We start from the raw sequence: 19,981 nt of genomic DNA, 5'->3' as shown, positions 1-19,981 counted from the left end.
TGGTGCTGCGGGTTAAACCGCTGAGCTGTCGATCGGAAGGTCGGCGGTTTGAATCCGCGCGACGGGGTGAGCTCCCGTTGCTAGTCCCAGCTCCTGCTCACCTAGCAGTTCGAAAACATGCAAATGTGAGTAGATCAATAGGTACTGCTTCGGCGGGAAGGTAACGGCGTTCCGAGTCGTCATGCTGGCCACATGACCCGGAAGTGTCTATGACAACGCCGGCTCTAAGGCTTAGAAATGGAGATGAGCACCGCCCCCTAGAGTCGGATTCGACTGGACTTTACGTCAAGGGAAACCTTTACCTTTTATTGTTATTAGTAACCATTATGTAAATGAAACTCAGGTGCAGGAAGGCCTGCCTTTTCAGACAAAATCTGTATTCTTCCTGTTATACTAGAAGCACAGGAGGAAGAAAGTCAGAATTTTACAGCTTTGAACTATCTATATTTCCAGATTTGAAAGCAAAGCTACTGGAAGTTTTATTATCTCATTTCAATCTTTTGCTTATTAAATCTTATTAATCTGAACTCAGAGAAGTTTATTAGTAGCTCTGTTGCTAGGGGAATCTGATAGGTGTCACATGTTTTTTATGAAAACAAAAAAACCCCAAAACTTATCTTACCTATACAGGCTGTATGATGTTGTGTGAAACCAGGTGGACATTTACATGTGAATCCCCCAAGGGTATTGGCGCAAAGGAATTGACAGTTATGCTGTTTAGTTTGACATTCATCAAGATCTAGGAGTGAAAAAAATAAGGTATTTATTTCTTTCAAAATGAAGGCAACATGATTATTTAGTCTTAATAATTAACATTGTTAGAGAATCAAAACTGCTTTTAAGTGCAGCAAATTAGCCAAAGGGCTCTCTTTCATATTTTCCTATGTTTTGATTGAACGCAATGAGTGTCACAGTGTAAATATCATCCCTTATAAAAGTGCATGCAGAATCACAATGGGTATATCTGAAAGGGTGGAGCTTGTCTTGCAATGGCACGATACTCATTTCATCATTTGCTTAGCCAATCCCACCCCATCATGGATATCTTTGGTCCTTACCCATTTTGCCCAGAAGACCCAGTTTCTGTGGTAATCAGTATTAGATTTCCTGTGTGGGCTATTCTGTGCATGGGCAGATCTTCACAAAGGATAGTTCTTTGCAGTGTAACATTCTCAGTCACAATTCACATGATGCACTGTCCACCTCATTATTCTGGTTGCTATTTTCCTTCAATATGCTGCTGTTGTTTCTTCTACTTCTTTTCAAACAAACAGCACTGTAACTTCCTAGTAAAGCAATTACATGGGTGGGCAATGATGGACAGGGAGATTAATTTATGTAAGAATTAGGGGAAAGGACTAAAGATAATGAGAGGCTGCAGTATATCCTTGCAGCTCTTGAAGGGTATATCTACAGATTATGTATATGTGCCAATCAAGACTCAACTCTAAGTGGCTTTCTTAGAGATTGCCCTTTTCTGGAATTCTCAGGATCCTAGTTTTGTTAAGACTCCATATTTTGTGCTGCCCAGTATTGTTTTCATAGAATTTGATGCTGGCAACAGGCCTGTCCTGCTGTCAGCTTGGCAGGAAGTGACTTTGGTGAGGGTTTTCTTTATAATGGGTGTGGGGTGAAGGGAATGGCAACCCTGCAAAAGCATAAAAGGGAAGTTACAGGGATCCCTGAGCAATGCTTCCTCAAGGATTTGTGTATAGGGAAGCATCTTTAAAAACCCACAAAAAATGTTCCAGAAGAATGGAATAATGGCAAAGTCTTTACACATTTGCACACAGAACTGGAATATATAAACAATCCAATACAGACACTTTGGACTGTATAGTTTTAGTATTATTGTTCACTGAAAGTTTGTGGCCATTTCAATACTTCCTATTTTATCCAGCATGTCTTGCAGTCAAGCAGAAATTGTACTGTACTGTTTGCCATATGTTCAGAGTAAAACTTTTTTTAAAACATCACCACTATGGTGTTTCACAAATGAAAAGAACTCCAGTGTGGATCCTACCTGATTCTGCCCTAATTGCAGTAGAAGTAATGCCCTTACAAGAACATTGAATCCAATGGGCCAAATTTTATATTATTAATGTTTTGATTAGCTTGTTTCTATTATATAAGAATAAATTAATAGGTTAGAAAATCTATTGAGTTACTTAATCTTTTACCTCTACAGGACTTTCCATCTTCTTGGAGGATATAGCCACGTGGACATGAACATTGGTAGCTTCCTTCAGCATTCTTGCAGATAAAATTGCATGGTTTGGGAGACTGAGAGCATTCGTCAAGATCTAATTACAATAATAATTGTCAATCTAATTACAATAATAATTCATATTCAGGTTTAATTTATTCAGTAGTATTGGATCCAAGATGAAGCCAGTAGACTATGCCTGGTAGACTAAAGTTTATTTAAAAACTGTGTTTCAGCTCTAACCAAAGACAAGATTCTTCAAGGTGCAAAAAGGCCAAACAAGTTGGAAGTCAGTAAGAGTTTCTAAGTTGTTAATTATGAATGGAAAAAATCTTTCAGCTCAATTCAGAATTAGTTCAGCATTTGAAATAAAATTTGGGAAATTACTGAGAAATGTTCTTATTTCAAGAAAGTTTAAACTCACAATATCAAATTTACAGTTCATATAAGAAGCTATGCAAGTTTGAGCCCCACATTACATTATAAAACAGAGTGATATCACTACTTTCCAATCTGCATAAAAAGTTACTTCTAAAGGCACTGGAAGAAAATACTATTTTGCTTAGAGTAAATTATGATATCAACCCTTCTTCCCAATTCTCACTTCATGAGAATCCTTTTTGCTACATTCAACAACTTAAATGGAGCGTTTCCCAAAGGGAAGTTGAACTACAGCTGTTTTCCTCAAAAAAATCCCTATTCTGTGTCCCTTTTCCAATTTGAACTATGATACAGTAAGAGAAAGAGTGAGAGAGTAAATGAGAGTTAAAATGTAAGAAAAAAATAAAATTCAAGAAGGAATTTTGCTAGGGGCTGTGGATCTCTACAAAATAAAACACTTTTTTTTATCAAAATACAGGGACTGTGTTAAAAGGCAGGAGTTACTATTCCTATTGACATGAGAAGTTGAGACTGTCTTGAATCAGGAATATAACTGCAGAGAACTTTTTATATCTGGAGGAAAAGCATATAAAAAGTTTGAGACTTTACATCATAATACCTTAAATCATAAAATGGAAAATATAGCAGGTTATAAGATAGTTTAGATAGAGGTAGAAGTAAAGGCTATGATAAAACTTACCCACACAAGAAGTACCACTAATGTCAGTCGTATAGCCAACTTTGCAAAAACATCTGAAGGAACCCATGGTGTTTATGCACTGACCATGTCTACATAAATTCGACATGACCTTACACTCATCAATATCTATGGAATAAAAAATAGGTTGTATTTTTTATTTTGGCATGTAACCATTTACAGCAAATCAAATACGTGACTCCATTAATCAAACACAAATTAATTAAATAGCCACAATCCTACGAGTTTTGGAGTTTTTTGTAGGTGCCAAAGTGCAATACCTTTCTGTCCATGGAGAAAAAGATTAACCAGTAGAGAAGCCAACACTGTTACAGACAGAATGAAAATGAGGGCATACTAAGGATTAAAAATCACTGGAAAAATTCAGGATATAATTTTTATAAATAAAGTAAGTAAGTAAATCTCAGTGTAACTGTCCCAGCAGCCCTTGGAAGGGTGATGGCTCTTGTAATCATTGTTCTACCCATTGCTCTCAAATGGGAGAAAATTTTCTATAAAAAAAGAACCCCTGCCCCTCCCTCTCAAAAAAAAAAAAACCTCAGCAGAACCTTACTACTTTTGTCTCACTCATAGCCAATAGTTTTCTCTATTAAGAATTTCACTTTACAGTCATCCAACTGTGATGCTATTAATATTAATAGGTATTATTTTTAATTATTTTCACTTCTATTTATTTCAGTGGGATTTTTAGGGTATGATAAGTACATTTGTTGATGATGCTTTAGAGAATGTATTTTATGTGGCCCAAAAAGCTTTTGTTGAGAATTAGAGAACACACTGTTATACGACAGTGAGTATCAATGTTTTCAATGCAACTAGAATATGTTATTTGGTAGGGATGTGCAGAAGAACTGCCAGTTTTGGATGGTCCATGTCTATACAGAAACATGCATGATTTGGGCAGAAGTGGTGGGGGGTGGAAAGGCAAGACCAGTAGCAGCAGCAGTTGAACAGAGGTAAGGAAAGGAAGGTGTTGGAAAGATTGGAGTGAAGGGGGCTGAGCAGATTGGTTGGTTATGCTGTGACTGTCAAGCATAGCTTCCTTGAATTCAGCACAAAATATCCTTTTGGTCTGCCCATCCCTTCCCAGAACATTCCACTGCCTTTCTTTCCCCACTTCCCTTAGCCACTGTCCCCCTCCATTGTATTCAAGAGTGGCCTTTCTACCCAGCCCACTTGTCCCTGCTACAAGAACTAAATGTTGGGAGAAGTAGAAGGAGCAGAATGACCAAAATCTGACTCTAGAAAAGAATGTTTACATGTAGAGGAGCAAACAAGCTGAAGAGATAAGGAAGTCAACTCTGAAACAGCAACCAGAGATAAGAAAGTTAACTGTCATGCAACAAATCTTATTTAACTCAGCAGCCTAACAGGTCAACAAAAAGGTGATGTGTGATGGAAGGCTGATGTAAAGCAGCTGGCAAACTGTAAACAGGAAGGCTGGACAGGGAAATGGTTGAAAGACCTCCTATTTGTGTATGCAACTGTCACCTCTGAAATCCTCCTGTCTCCCCCAGTCCTGCACATTCCCTGGCCAGTGCATACTGGAGCAAGTGAATATGAGTGTGTGTATGTGTGCATGTATGTGTGATGCTGAGACAACAGTAATTATCAAAACAACCTACAAAAGTATAATTTGAAGTTAAACTTTGCAGTAATAATTTATATTATTAAAACTATGCTGTATGTTCTCTTGAGTTTGGGAAGGTTGGACACTTAATTAACAATATTTTTTTGCTGCTTATCAATGAATAATATTCTCTATAACCTAAATCAATAGAAACAATCCATTTAAACTATTAACTGTATAGGAAAATTTCTCTGCAAATGAAATTGTTTGATAAGCAATATAGCTAAATTATACTACAATATTCTTCCATTTTCAAAATCAAGAGTATCCTTAGTTTTAAAGGCAATATTACACACCCCCATAGTTATGAAAAATTTTAAAAACATGCCCAAAGATTCCATGCAGAATACCTCTCCCATCAGTGGTGTACCCTGGACCATGTGGGCATAGCTTCTTGTACTGAGTTGTTACTAGGAGTGGGCAAATCTCACACTGGTTGCCCCACCCTCTTCCACCATCACAACAGCATTCTGATTTGGTGACAAGATTACGGCTACTAGAGGCCATCTGACACATTGTCTGTAAGACTTCAGCAAAGCAGAAACCTTGTCGGTTGTCTGTGTAATAAATTTGGAGAAATAACAAACATATAAGTAAGAATTTCATTCTGTTAAAATCATTTTACATTTTTCAATCATGATTCCTAGAGTACCCTTAGTTTTGGAAAAAAAGATTTTAACAGTATCTTAATATGTATTTCATGAAATAAAATGAGGATTTTAGCTATGATAGCAGCTTAGCACTTCCCGGTGTTTTGCATTTAGTAACTTTTATCTCAAATAATTTGATTGTTGAAAACATACCAAATGGAATAATAATTTATATTTCTTACATAAAAGTAAATTTTTAAAAAATGATTGTAGCATCCAAATAATACAGATTAAAGTTAGTCAAGATTGATTTTGTGAAAAAACAAAAAACTATTTCTGTTTCAAGCAGACACAGAAATTAAGGAATATAAATTTACTTGCCAATGCACTCAGTTCCTGATGGGCTTGACTGGAAACCTTCATTACATTCACATACGTAACTTCCAATGATGTTTATACAACGACCATTTTCACAAATACCAGGCTTACTGTGGCATTCATTTTCATCTTGATGAAACAAGAAAACAAAACAATGAAATAACACAAAAGCAAAAGGATTAACAGTAATTCCCATAATTCAAAACAAAAGCTACACTTCTGATGATGGATTTAAAAAAATCCTACTGAAACTAAAAAATCCTAGCCTGAGAAAGACAGTTATACTGAGTACAAAGTAAACATGACATGATTTATGCTTTCACTCCTTATATGTTTGTATTTCTAAAAACATTTCAATAGGAGTTTTTCTGGGGGGAGGGGGAAATAAGAATTATTGCATGACAAGGATCTGCAGGCTGATGCACCGACTTTGCTCTCCATCAGAATTGTTGCCTACTCTCCTGGTATCTCCAGGGGAAGGCTAGTTCGGGAAAACTTTTCTATCACGGTGAATGGTTCGAGTATGAAGGGATTTCCTTTTGAAACGGCAATCAAGACAGGGTTTAAAGCAATTTAACTACTTTTCAGCTAGTATGAACCTTCGTAACAGCAAGTTTTTTAGAGCACCAGGTGATTCCCCTTCAATCCTTAGCGGAAGAAGTTTTAAATACAAATTTAAGGGCTTAAAAAAAACTTTTTTTTTTAATAAACAGCAAAAGGGTGATTAGAACATTGATTTTGGAAAATTACAAATGGACTAAGGATCCAGATGTATTTGAAATAAGTCTTTGAAATTAACTGTAAGAACTGTAAGAGCACCAAGGACTCCACAACGTAAGAAATTGATTGTAATTTGTGTATACATGGTGCACTGGCATAGTATATCTTTCATATCTAAAACACAATGCATGCTATTGGACTTTTCTGGCAAATTGGTTTCGTAAATTTTACATCTTCATGTAATTTTATAGGAAAAGAGTTTCATGTTTAACATAGAAAAAAATTAAATATTGACCATCTAGCTCAGAATTATCTATAATAACTGGCATCATCTCTCCAGGATTTCAGGTTGGATTCTTCTCCAGCCCTATTAGGAAGGTAGCAAAAAGGTGATGCCTCTCTTGAATTGAACTCAACTCCTGCTGACACATGAACTTATCCATGAGATTTTCTTGGCAGCAATCAGTACATAAGTGCTTTGCTATTGTCTTCTGCTGGAACTTTTTTCCCCTCAAATTCTCAATCTAGTTTAGAGTACTGGAATTCCCTGGAGGGGAAGCAACAAGAGCCCATTTCATAGGACTACTAACCCTCACATAAGGCATAATAATAACAACTATAATAATAGTAATTATAACAATTATAATAACATAATAATAACAAAACCAAGAAGGCAAAATGGCTGTCTTCTGAGACACTAGAAGTAGCCCAAGAAAGAAGGAAAGCAAAAGGCAACAGTGATAGGGGGAGATATGCCCAATTAAATGCAAAATTCCAGAGGTTAGCCAGAAGAGATAAGGAATTATTTTTAAACAAGCAATGCGTGGAAGTGGAAGAAGACAATAGAATAGGAAGGACAAGAGACCTCTTCCAGAAAATTAGAAACATTGGAGGTCAATTCCAGGCAAAAATGGGTATGATCAAAAACAAAGATGGCAAGGACCTAACAGAAGAAGAAGAGATCAAGAAAAGGTGGCAAGAATATGCAGAAGACCTGTATAGGAAGGATAACAATATCGGGGATAGCTTTGACGGTGTGGTCAGTGAGCTAGAGCCAGACATCCTGAAGAGTGAGGTTGAATGGGCCTTGAGAAGCATTGCTAATAACAAGGCAGCAGGAGACGATGGCATCCCAGCTGAACTGTTCAAAATATTGCAAGATGATGCGGTCAAGGCAATGCATGCTATATGCCAGCAAATTTGGAAAACACAAGAATGGCCATCAGACTGGAAAAAATCAACTTATCCCCATACCAAAAAAAGGAAACACTAAAGAATGTTCAAACTATCGAACAGTGGCACTCATCTCACATGCCAGTAAGGTAATGCTCAAGATCCTGCAAGGTAGACTTCAGCAATCCATGGAGCGAGAATTGCTAGATGTACAAGCTGGGTTTAGAAAAGGCAGAGGAACTAGGGACCAAATTGCCAATATCTGCTGGATAATGGAAAAAGCCAGGGAGTTTCAGAAAAACATCTATTTCTCTTTTATTGACTATTCTAAAGCCTTTGACTGTGTGGACCATAACAAATTGTGGCAAGTTCTTAGTGGTATGGGGATACCAAGTCATCTTGTCTGCCTCCTGAAGAATCTGTATAACGACCAAGTAGCAACAGTAAGAACAGACCACGGAACAATGGACTGGTTTAAGATTGGGAAAGGAGTACGGCAGGGCTGTATACTTTCACCCTACCTATTCAACTTGTATGCAGAACACATCATGCGACATGCTGGGCTTGAGGAATTCAAGGCTGGAGTTAAAATTGCTGGAAGAAACATTAACAATCTCAGATATGCAGATGATACCACTTTGATGGCTGAAAGCGAAGAGGAACTGAGGAGCCTTATGATGAAGGTGAAAGAAGAAAGTGCAAAAGCTGGCTTGCAGCTAAACCTCAAAAAAACCAAGATGATGGCAACCAGCTTGATTGATAACTGGCAAATAGAGGGAGAAAATGTAGAAGCAGTGAAAGACTTCGTATTTCTAGGTGCGAAGATTACTGCAGATGCTGACTGCAGTCAGGAAATCAGAAGACGCTTAATCCTTGGGAGAAGAGCAATGACAAATCTTGATAAAATAGTTAAGAGCAGAGACATCACACTGACAACAAAGGTCCGCATAGTTAAAGCAATGGTGTTCCCCGTAGTAATATATGGCTGCAAGAGCTGGACCATAAGGAAGGGTGAGAGAAGGAAGATCGATGCTTTTGAACTGTGGTGTTGGAGGAAAATTCTGAGAGTGCCTTGGACTGCCAGAAGATCAAACCAGTCCATCCTCCAGGAAATAAAGCCAGACTGCTCACTTGAGGGAATGATATTAAAGGCAAAACTGAAATACTTTGGCCACATAATGAGAAGACAGGACACCCTGGAGAAGATGCTGATGCTAGGGAGAGTGGAGGGCAAAAGGAAGAGAGGCCGACCAAAGGTGGATGGATGATATTCTAGAGGTGACGGACCCGTCCCTGGGGGAGCTGGGGGTGTTGACGACTGACAGGAAGTTCTGGCGTGGGCTGGTCCATGAAGTCACGAAGAGTCGTAAGCGACTAAATGAATAAACAACAAACAATAACAACAATAATAATAGCAACAACAACAAAGCATTATCTGCTTTGGTAAAAAGATATGTAAAATTGTTGAAAAATTGAAATGGTAAATAGAGATTAAAATGAAGGTATGCCCTTACATGAATAACTATTTGAAACTTTAGATGGTTTGAACAAAGAGAGATTTTGTTTTTACATGCTAATAAGATGATTAAATTAGTTTCTAATAAGCAAAAATATTTTAAAACCCTTACTTCATCCTTGTAAATTCATCATGATCTTTATAGCTGTGTAGTAAAAGTAGTGCATTTTACATACTATAAAACCTTCTGCTTTATTCTTTCAGGTGTCTTAAACTGCAAAGCTGCAAATCCACTAATAAGAGCCAATAAAATATACCGAATCAGTTTGTTTGTTTTCCAATAACACTGCCTTGATTTATTAGCAAGATAACATAATGACTATTCATGCTCATACGACAATTTCTAAAATCGTCAACATATTTCTAAAATGTATCAACACATTCCAGTCAAACTGTATGTAAACCTCTTATTATGAGGTTTCTTTGTGAAGTACAGGTTACTTATTTTTATTTTTATAATTCTAAATCGACTTGGCAATATTCTCCTCCATCCATAGAAGTGCTGGGAACTGCAATGCTCGGGGTTGCCAGACAGAAATATATATTGTACAAGCAACTCTGTATCAATCTGTTCAATTATGCACTGTTAAGTCTTTACTGCCTGGGGTACTTGGTCCCAGTACCTACCAATGCAACCTTCTCCATCTGGTCTCCGAGTCATTCCAGGGGGACATATGCACATAAAGGTTCCAATCAGATTTTTGCACATCATGCCTCTTGATTCACAGTCATGTAGACCTTCTGCACATTCATCAAGATCTTTTTAGAAAGCAAAATAATGTGTATGTTAGAATATGCATCTGTTTTCTTCTTAATACCAGAGTTAAATGGGAAATTGGATTGCATTCTGGTTCTCATAACCTTATAAAAAGCCAGAATGAAATATAACATAGCAGTTAAATAATTTACGAGCAGCAATATTTTGCAATTAATAGTACTATAGATATTCTTTGCCTTATTATGATTTTATAAACTCTGCATAAATTCCTTAATGGTCAGTCCCATCTTTCATACAAGATACTGTAATTATAGTAATAGCCTTTTCTTCTACAGTAAATTGTCATGCTTCACACTAAAAAAATGTACAGAAGACCCTGTTCTGTAGAAATCTTATTGGCAAAGTGCTGTTAAGGTGCCAATGTGATAAAAATCCTTACCTTTGCACATTTTTTGGTCTTCTCTTAATTCATAGCCCACTGGACAGGTACATTCATAGAAACCATAGGTATTTATACAACGAAAAGCACAAAGCAAAGGGTTTTGTGCACATTCATTTATATCTAAACAACAAGACAAAACAAAATCAATACACTTACAGTTCCATAGTATATTTATAATATAATTTATAATCAATCATTTTTGCACATTTCTTAATGCTAACTGTGTGATGCAGTTATATGTGGAGATATTGGGACAGGAATTAATGAAGTCCTTTCCCAACTTCAATACACAAACTTTACTGTACTAGCCATACATAAATTTCTGACTCTGAGTTCCAACTTTGCCAGGCGGGGTCTGGCCAACATGTTGCATGACTCCACATGGACACAGCTTGTGTATTATTATATTTTATTAAATATATTGATTTTTCAATTACACCCATTCTAATAAATTAAAAAGATACCTCAACAGGAAGAAGTAGGTTCTTACAAATGTAGAGCATGTTAAGGAAAATAGGAAAAAATATTTTTAAAGGACTTTTTAAAAGTATTTCTGTCCCAGAATACCTAAAACTGCTAAGAATCATGTAATCACACCAATCTGATGCTCTTTCCTAATGTTTGTAGCAGACATTAGTGTGAAAAAGGGATTGGAGTGGGTGGAATTAAATTTCTGATGGAGCATCTTTTCTAAAATCAGTCTCCTTCCTTTCCCCACAATAAGATGAAAACTTGAATGCCCTCTCTCAGATTAAAATGACAGTGGGGAGGAGATATGGGAAGAGCTAACCATGGATGGCACAATATATTTAAAGTTTAACCCTTTCCCATTTCAACCTCTATATTTTTTCATTTATCTGTATATAAATTGCTATATTCAGCACTGATCCTCTCAATTTCTTTCCTTGTGCACTTTAATCATTTATTTATTAATCAACTTCTAATATTCAAAGAAACCAGAATTAACATTGAAATAAGATAAAACAATAAAATGTTAAAAATACAAAATATAATCAAAACCACGAAAACAATATTAAAGTTTAAAAGATTCTAAAAGCTTTTTAAAACTTGTAATTGTCCTTCTCAAGGATCTGTTGCTGAGTCAGGGTCGTTAAAAATAAGAATGATCTATGACTGTCTTTCCTAAGCCATATTAGGAATTCTGGGAGTTCCAACATCAGAAGACATCCAGTTGGGATGATTGCTTCAGGCATAAAATCTGGTGAGAAAATCAATGCCTCAGATGTTCTATAGCGTAAAATATTATGGTGGAGTGAGGAGCAACATAGACAATTCCAAAGAATTTTGCTTAGCCCTGGTTTGTCACTCATATATTTTACTCTCTCAAGCCCACTCCACATGCAGGACTGCACAGACATGAGATTATTGCCACTACTTGTGTCCCCGCAATATTGTGGGTCTTCTGGCCATCTTAAGATGAATTGATTAATTCCAGGCAGTTAAAAAACAGTTAATTAGAAAAATGCTACAGTCCTATCATCTTCTTTTTCTTTCCTGAATATTCAGATAATTACCCAGAGCAGTCTAGCAGTTAAAATATACTCAGAAGAAAAAACACACTACAGGTAGTCCTTGACTTACAACCGTTCGTTTAATGATGGTTCAAAGTTACGAGGGCCTCAGAAAAAGCGCTTTATGACCTGTACTCGCACTTATGACTATCGTACCACCCCCATGGTCACATGGTTGCTATTCGGGCACTTAGCAACCAGCTTGCATTTACAACCAGTTGCAGCATCCTGTGGTCACATGATTGCAATTTGCAACCTTTATTTATTTATTTATCTAATTTATCCCTGCCTGTCCTAACAGTCAGAAATCACGCTGAAATGAGGAGTAAGTCTCTAATGTTTATTACTGCTACATTAACAGAATTCTAACAAACTGAAGAAGCATGGGAAAAACCCAGACATATAAACCCCAAAGGCTAAGGCGGGTCTGATCTGTGTCTCTTTGAACGGCTGCTTAATTCCTCAGTACTACGCATGCGTTTTCCACCCTGGATCGAGGCCCCCTCCTGCTCGCCATCATTACTCATGACATCGCCCATCTCCTCCCGTCGGGGGACTCTGGGCGGTTTACAACAATGGATTAAAAACCATAACCATAAATACACAGAATAAAATACAGTAATAAATAATATAAATAGAGAATCCAAGTGGTGAAGAATCTAAAACAGTCCAAGTGTGGGAGGAGTCTATAGCAGCCATCCCCATGTAGATCTATTCCCCTCTCCACCCCAAGCGAGGCGGCAGAACCAGGTCTTTAGACTCCGCCGAAAGGCCAGGAGCGATGGGACCAATCTCACCTCTGGGGACAGCATGTTCCACAGGGCAGGAGCTACTGCGGAGAAGGCCCGCTTCCTGGACCCCGCCAGATGAAATTCTCTTACAGACGGGGTCCGCAGCCTGCCCTCTCTGCACGATCGGGTGGGATGGGTTGATGTAATGGGGAAGAGGCGGTCCCTCAGGTAACCTGGCCCCATGCCATGTAGGGCTTTAAAGGTAATAACCGACACCGTGAATTGCTGGTTTCTGGCAAGAAACGTCCATTGGGGAAGCTGGATTCACCTAATGACTACAGTGATTCACTTAATGACCTGTGAGTCACTTAACGACTGTCATAAAATGGTCGTAAAATCAGGTCCAGTTATGTGGTGACTCAACTTATGACTGCAACAACTTATGATGGAAATTCCAGTCCCAACTGTGGTAATAAGCACTACCTGTATAACTTACCCTCACAATTCATCATTGGCCCAGGTTCAAATCCATCCAGGCAACTGCATTCAAAACTACCAATCACATTGGAACATGTGCCATTTCCACAAGGGTTACCAATGGAACATTCATCAGTATCTAGAATATAACAGGCAGAACAAATGTTTGAAAACCAGGATGCAAGCCAAGTTCAGAACTTTAAGGATTACAATACATGCAATATATAAACAACATGTAGTACAGAATCAGCACACACCTACACAATGCACTCCAGTGTAGTCAAGGTTGTATCCCAAGGGACATTCACAACGGAATGATCCATCAGTGTTTATACAGTGTCCATTGGAACAAATACCAGGATTCTCAAGGCATTCATTGACATCTAAAAGGAAAAAGTTACGCCAAATCTTTAATTCTCTATCAAGACTGTATTATTGAACAGTAGAATTTAATTTTTTTCTGTTAAAAAAACATAGTAAATAAAAAGGGAACATTTTTAATATTCTTCAAATTTTATAATATTAACATCTGCTTGTCATTTTCATTAAAATTTCCTTCATAAAGCAGTGCCAAAAGCATAGAAGAATATCGTTTCAGTGATTCACCAGATTTATTCTCTACATGTTTGTTGAAAATATTTTAAATTTGATTGGATGTTAAAATAGGACATATGTATTATTAAACAACTTTTTTGTGTATTGTTTTTATAGTTTTATATTTTAAAATGTGAAGTGCTAATTGTTTAGTATTTTGATATCATTTTAACTACTGCAATGATTTATATATTTAAGTATTTATTAAATTTGTTTTTATACATTTTATTAGACTTTAATTTTTTATTAAGCAACTTCAATCTTTAAAACAATAAATGGGATATAACTATTTATTTATTAATCAATCATATAAACCAGTGTTAATATGATGATAATATTAAATGATAATAATAAACAACATTGTGCTACCTTAGAGGCAGAGAAGCTTTCCTAAAATAAAATTTATACTAACTTTCCTTAATTAAGTATATAAATCACATTTTAAAAGAGTTCCATCCCAATCTCAATTTCATTTAACTATTATATAAAACAAGAAGTGAATAGAGCTATTTAGTGGAGAGGTAACGAAGGAAATCAATACCTTCTCGTGTGTCATCTATTCCAGGTATCGTTCCGTGGCCAAATGGACACAGATCCTGAAAAGCAACTGTGAACGAAAATTTTTGAAACACCACACTAAAGAGAGAACATACAGAGCAATAATTTAAACTGTCTACATTAATTTAAATAAAAATTTGAACAAATTCTACCAAGGGAAGTTTCTGATTGCTCTTGTATAAGGAATGCAGCTGACTAGAGAGAACGTCCAAAATGTGATCAGTAACTATAGCTGTAATACCATTCAGCATTTAGTATAAGCCGAAAATAAAAACAAATGAAGGAAGTTTTGCTACAGTAAGTTCCAACTCAATGTTTTTGTACTTCCAATTTCATATGATGACTTGATGAGTGAGATCCAATATTTTAATTTAGGATGTGGTTTTATAAATGGAGACACTATATACTGGTTTCATGTTTTCATTTTCTGCTTTTCTTGAAAAGCTTTACAATGTTTCATTACCTTCTTCTTCTTTAGGACACAGTTCACATGGATCACCCCAACCTTCTCCTGGCATCTTGCTGCAACAACATTTTGCCTTGGTGGTATTAAATGCTTTTGGCACAGAGCACTTTCCATTCTCAAATTTAGTGAAACAGAAGCTCTGTCGAGTATCTAAGAGAGAAAGCAAAGGTCATACCACTGCAATTAATCACATATTAGGAATGAATTAATCCAGGCTTCTCACTTGGAAATATTCCTATTTAGACTTCTATCATCAGTAAGAAATAGTAATTCACCATACATTGTCATGCTTTTGATCAAGACTTAGTATAGACTTAGATCACTTTAGGCCTATTTATTGTCAATGACTAATTTAAGCGAATATTTGTAGCTCGGGGTTGAACTGTGGAGTCCTTGGTGATCTCTGAGCCTTGTTTTCTTGCAGATGTTTCATTGCCAGACTACTACCTCCATTGCCGTGCTCCATTACCTAAGCAACAAACCAACCTCCCACAAGAGGAGCTGTGTAAGAACATTATTCAGACGAGCGCTTATGCACTGCAGCAACCCCGAACACCAGAAAAAGGAAACAGATCATCTGTACAGCATCTTCCAGCAAAATGGATACCCACTCAACTTTATCAAAGAAGTGCCTAACTACCCAACCCACTACAACCCAACGAACAGAAGCTATGAAAAGGATAACACTGCCATACATCAGAAACACCTCAGAAACTATCAACAGACTGTTACAACCACACGGCATCACTGTAGCACATAAACCAACTAAAACTCTTCAAAACATCCTAAGTAACCCAAAAGACCCAGTAGCCTAAGAAGAAAAAAACAGGAGTTATCTACAACATACAATGTAAGGACTATAACAGCCACTATGTAGGACAGACAGGCAGAAGACTAGCAGAGTGCATCCATGAACAGCAACTGGCAGTCAGAAGACATGATGAAAACTTAATCTCACAACACATGGACAGACTCAACCATACTTTCAACTGGGAAACTGTGAGCAACCTAAAGCAAGCCAAATCCAAAAATGCCAGAGAATTCCTGGAAGCTTGGCACTCAGAAAAAAGCAGCCATCAACAGACACATAGAGGTAAACAACATTTACATACCATTCAAAAGAGACAATAGAAAAGCCAAAAGACCAGAACACCTCACCACCAATCAACACCCAGTTATGCAAAAATCAACACTAGGATTAACACCAGATGAACAATCACACAGCACAATACACCCTAATCAAGGAACTATGAACTCAGGTGATCAACCAAGCAGCAAACAACAGCCCAATCAAGGAACTCCCAAGGAGAGAACAACACCCCAACCAACACAGGCAGGACAAACCACGGTATAAACAGAGAGCAAGGCCCACTCCCTCTTCGCACTGAAGATGTTGCCTAGTCTGGCAATGAAACGTCTGCAAGAAAACAACTAGGCTCAGAGAGCACCAAGGACTCCACAATGACTAATTCTATATCCAACCCTACATCATGCAGCTTGCTGAGATTTCTTTTAGGTGTTGATTTGCTTAATTTTTTAAAAGGCATATATAGCTGAATTTGTTAAATTTACTCTTCACATCTATGTGAACACATCTATATAATTAATTTGTTATTATTTTAACGGTCCTGTTAACTATTCTGATGAAGTTTTAAATGGAAAGGGGAGATAGAAATGGTTTTATTCAATAAGAATTGGGACTGTCCTAACAACCAGGAAACACACTGAGACATTGAACTGGTCTCTAATATTTATTGCTAGTACATAACAGGAATCCTAACAAACTGAAGAAGCGTGGGAAAAACCCAGACATATAACCCCCAAGGGTTAAGGCGGTCCCGATCTGTGTCTCTTTGAATGACTGAACAATTCATCAGTGCTACGCATGCGCTTGACAGTCTGGATGGGAGCCCCCTGCTCGCCATCCTTACTCATGACAGGGACTCCATATTAGCCAAATTATTGTTAATCATTCATAATATTTGGGTTTATTATTATTGCCTGTCACAACCATTATACTTACCAAAACATCTTCTACCATTGTCGGATATCACAAAACCTGGGGGGCAGATGCACTGGAATCCTCCTGGAGTATTAGTGCAGGATCCGAACAGGCAGATGTTAGGATCCTCATTACATTCATCAATATCTGAAAATGTAATTAAAACATTAAATATTCTCCAAAATGCAATCCTTTGTGCCAGAGAGTGGATGGAAAATGCTGCAATACATATATGAAAAGCAGTTCAAAAACAATACATATCTTAGATAAAAACATTTTTGTTTTTATTTTGTTTGTTTTAGATACTGTTTTCATAGATAATTAGCAAAGAGCTTTTGCTGAATATAGAAAATATTAGCATTCATGTTGATTCTTTAAAAATCCAGATCCAGTGTTTAGGAGGAAAAATTGTTCATAGAAAATAATACATAGGTTTATAAAATAGTTACAGCCTTCTGAATTTCCAAGAAGTCATCATCAAGAAACAGGCCACCTGTAACTAATGTGAGTTTAGACTGAATGGGAAACTTGTGATGGTCCAAGGGTTGCTGACTACAACTTCCAGAAGACCTGGTCAGCATGGGAACAATAACTAAACTCACAGTTCCTAACTTGCCAGCCAGTTTTTCACAGAATTAACTTTCTATACGTAACAGTACAGGAAGAGTTCTGCAGTTCATGATCAACTGTCTGTCTAGTGCAATAGTGTCACACAGTGGCCATTCAGAAACATTTGGGAAGCTTAAAAACACGGACTGGACGTTATTAAACCTCTCCTGTTATCCTCAAGCAACTACTTTTTAAAATGTATGATCGCATAGTCTATAGATCTCCATTTTAACAGCACATTGTAAATTGCACAAACTATTCACATAGTTTATTAGACAACTCGTTTTGCAAATTATGTAATATGAAAAATTTTATGAATTAACTTTAATTTATTGATCATTAGTCATTTCACATAAAACATAAAAATGAAATGTACATTTTTTAAAGTGTGAATAACTTTATTGCTTCTTAGAATAGTTCTATTGATTTTCACAGGACTTACTTCAAAGCAGAAGTACCTGGGTCTGCCCTGCTTGCCAGTTTCTAGTCTCATGAGAAAGGCTTTAATTAGCATTTCTCATTCTCTTTCTTTCATTTTTATATAGCAAAACATATAGAAGTTTTCTTAATCTTCTTTTTCAATATTTTGGCTTAAAATGATTTCTCAAATCTGTTTCATAATACAATTTTGTAAAACATAATATTTATTTTTCTTTGCAAGCATCTATTATTGTATCCATAAAAATGGTGGGATAAAAATCTAAAATATCTAATAATAATTTTCTATGTCATGTTTATGTTCCGCTAAATTATTTCCTAGTGTTGAAATAAATCCTTGACAAATAAGGTTTATCTGCAACAATGAAGGCAGTGAATACCCTGCTATACCAAGATTGTAGAAAAATTATGACTGTTTCCCTAGGGGGGAAAAAGAAAGTACTAAATCTCCTTCCCCAGCCACTGATGCTTCCATCAAAACCTAAGGCATTCCATCTTTGGCTACCTGTGTGATGAGGTTCCATATATTCAAGAGTTACACCAGAAATCATGGTTTGAGAATGCAATACATCACACTACCTACTTTCAAAACTTTCACATATTCAGGAAAACATTGGAACAGTGAAATTGTTTCAACAGTCATCCTGTTGAATGATAGCAAATAAGACTTTAAAATAAATACAAATAAATATAATTGAATAGGATATGCAATGAGTCAACGAAAATATCAGTGATCAAATTAAAATCAAGTTGCTAATAAAGAATATGTGAATCTCACATATTATGATCCTATATAACTTAAAAAGAGAAGGATGGTAAATGATTAAATAATGAATAGTTCAATAGTATTACTCACTCTAATGTAAAAATGCCATATTTTGACACTCTTTTTCAACAAAATCCTGGTTTAAATTCATCTCACTCAAAACCATTAGTATTGCTTAGATAGAAATGGAACAACATGCATTCTCTAAATCACAAAACATAAGTTCTTTCTAGTTTGTATTAAATTTTGTGTTACTTAAACACCAAGGCTTTGTATGTTTCTGGTACGTGTGTTTCTGTGTGTGTGTGTGTAGCACATACTTAAATTTTATTTCTGTAAACAGTTTTATAATATTGTTACCACGTAAACCACATCCAAAAAGAAACGGCAGCCTTACCAATGCAGCTTTCACTTTTTACTTCATATCCTGGTGGGCAGATACATCTGAATGATCCTTCCAAATTTTGACATGTACCAGGAAAGCATGAGCCAGGAAGCACCACACACTCATTAATATCTCAACAGAATGGAGAAAAAAGAGGAAATTTAAGGATTCTGGGCTGAATTTATTTCTTAAATTTATATGCTGTCTTTCATCTTGGAAAACAAGGTTCATTATTTACTCATTAACAATTAAGTAGAAGTAGATATTGCTGAGAGACTGGCCTATAATCACCCAGTAGCTCTCACAGCTGAGGATGGATTTTAATTTCTGGTCATAGTTCAATATTTTCACTGCTGCACCATACCAATATACATAGGCACAATATGCAAATATTGTACAAAACTTGAATTCATTGCACTTCCCTCATTTCTATTGCTAATCTGCTGGATTCTCTTATGGTATGTTCATTTTTATAGAACCGTTATCTTGAAGAAAGGGCCATGGCTGGAAGAACTGTTAAATCTGCAGGTGAAAGGATTATCGCTCTTTGAGTCACTCTTTGAGTGAGATGGGCGGTGACTAAATTTGAAATATAAATAAATAAGTCTAATGTTTCCGAAATCAGCCCCTGCAGATAGAGCATCATCAGATCTCTTGCATGGAAATCTAATGGTCAATGTATCCTACAGAAATCAAGATAGCTACTTCAAATCTGCGACCAAAATAGCTAAGGGCAAAACCAGAATTTTCATGGAAAGGAAGGTAGTCAGGAAGAGAGAGAGAAACAGAGAACTGGTTTTGTCTCACTTCTTGAGTTCTTGATTGCCCTTCAGTTGCAGGTATACCTATCCGCTGATAGCACTCTTGAAGTCCCTTTATTGAGTTTCCTTAACTTTAGTTTTTAAGAAATGAGATAATTGAACCTTTGCCATTTCTTTCATTAATATAACA

General features: G+C 36.5%; 1 protein-coding gene across 1 annotated transcript in view; it reads right to left on the bottom strand.

Moving 5' to 3' along the window:
- Positions 1-19,981, bottom strand: part of FBN2 (fibrillin 2) — a 147,609-nt gene that overhangs the window by 9,847 nt on the left and 117,781 nt on the right. Inside the window, exons 48-60 of the mRNA XM_063295264.1 lie at positions 19,043-19,162; positions 16,854-16,979; positions 14,828-14,980; positions 14,348-14,413; positions 13,470-13,595; positions 13,232-13,351; positions 10,470-10,592; positions 9,940-10,071; positions 5,907-6,032; positions 5,286-5,492; positions 3,288-3,413; positions 2,181-2,303; positions 623-739 (exon numbers count right to left, since the gene is read on the bottom strand). Of these exons, the coding sequence (XP_063151334.1) occupies positions 623-739; positions 2,181-2,303; positions 3,288-3,413; positions 5,286-5,492; positions 5,907-6,032; positions 9,940-10,071; positions 10,470-10,592; positions 13,232-13,351; positions 13,470-13,595; positions 14,348-14,413; positions 14,828-14,980; positions 16,854-16,979; positions 19,043-19,162 (1,665 nt within the window). The remainder of the gene's footprint in view (positions 1-622; positions 740-2,180; positions 2,304-3,287; positions 3,414-5,285; positions 5,493-5,906; positions 6,033-9,939; positions 10,072-10,469; positions 10,593-13,231; positions 13,352-13,469; positions 13,596-14,347; positions 14,414-14,827; positions 14,981-16,853; positions 16,980-19,042; positions 19,163-19,981) is intronic.

The sequence above is a fragment of the Candoia aspera genome, chromosome 2 (genome assembly GCF_035149785.1).
Source record: "Candoia aspera isolate rCanAsp1 chromosome 2, rCanAsp1.hap2, whole genome shotgun sequence".
NCBI classification, from domain to species: domain Eukaryota; kingdom Metazoa; phylum Chordata; class Lepidosauria; order Squamata; family Boidae; genus Candoia; species Candoia aspera.
The sequence above is the reverse complement of the archived record's forward strand: the minus strand, read 5'-3'. Positions and strand labels throughout refer to the sequence as shown.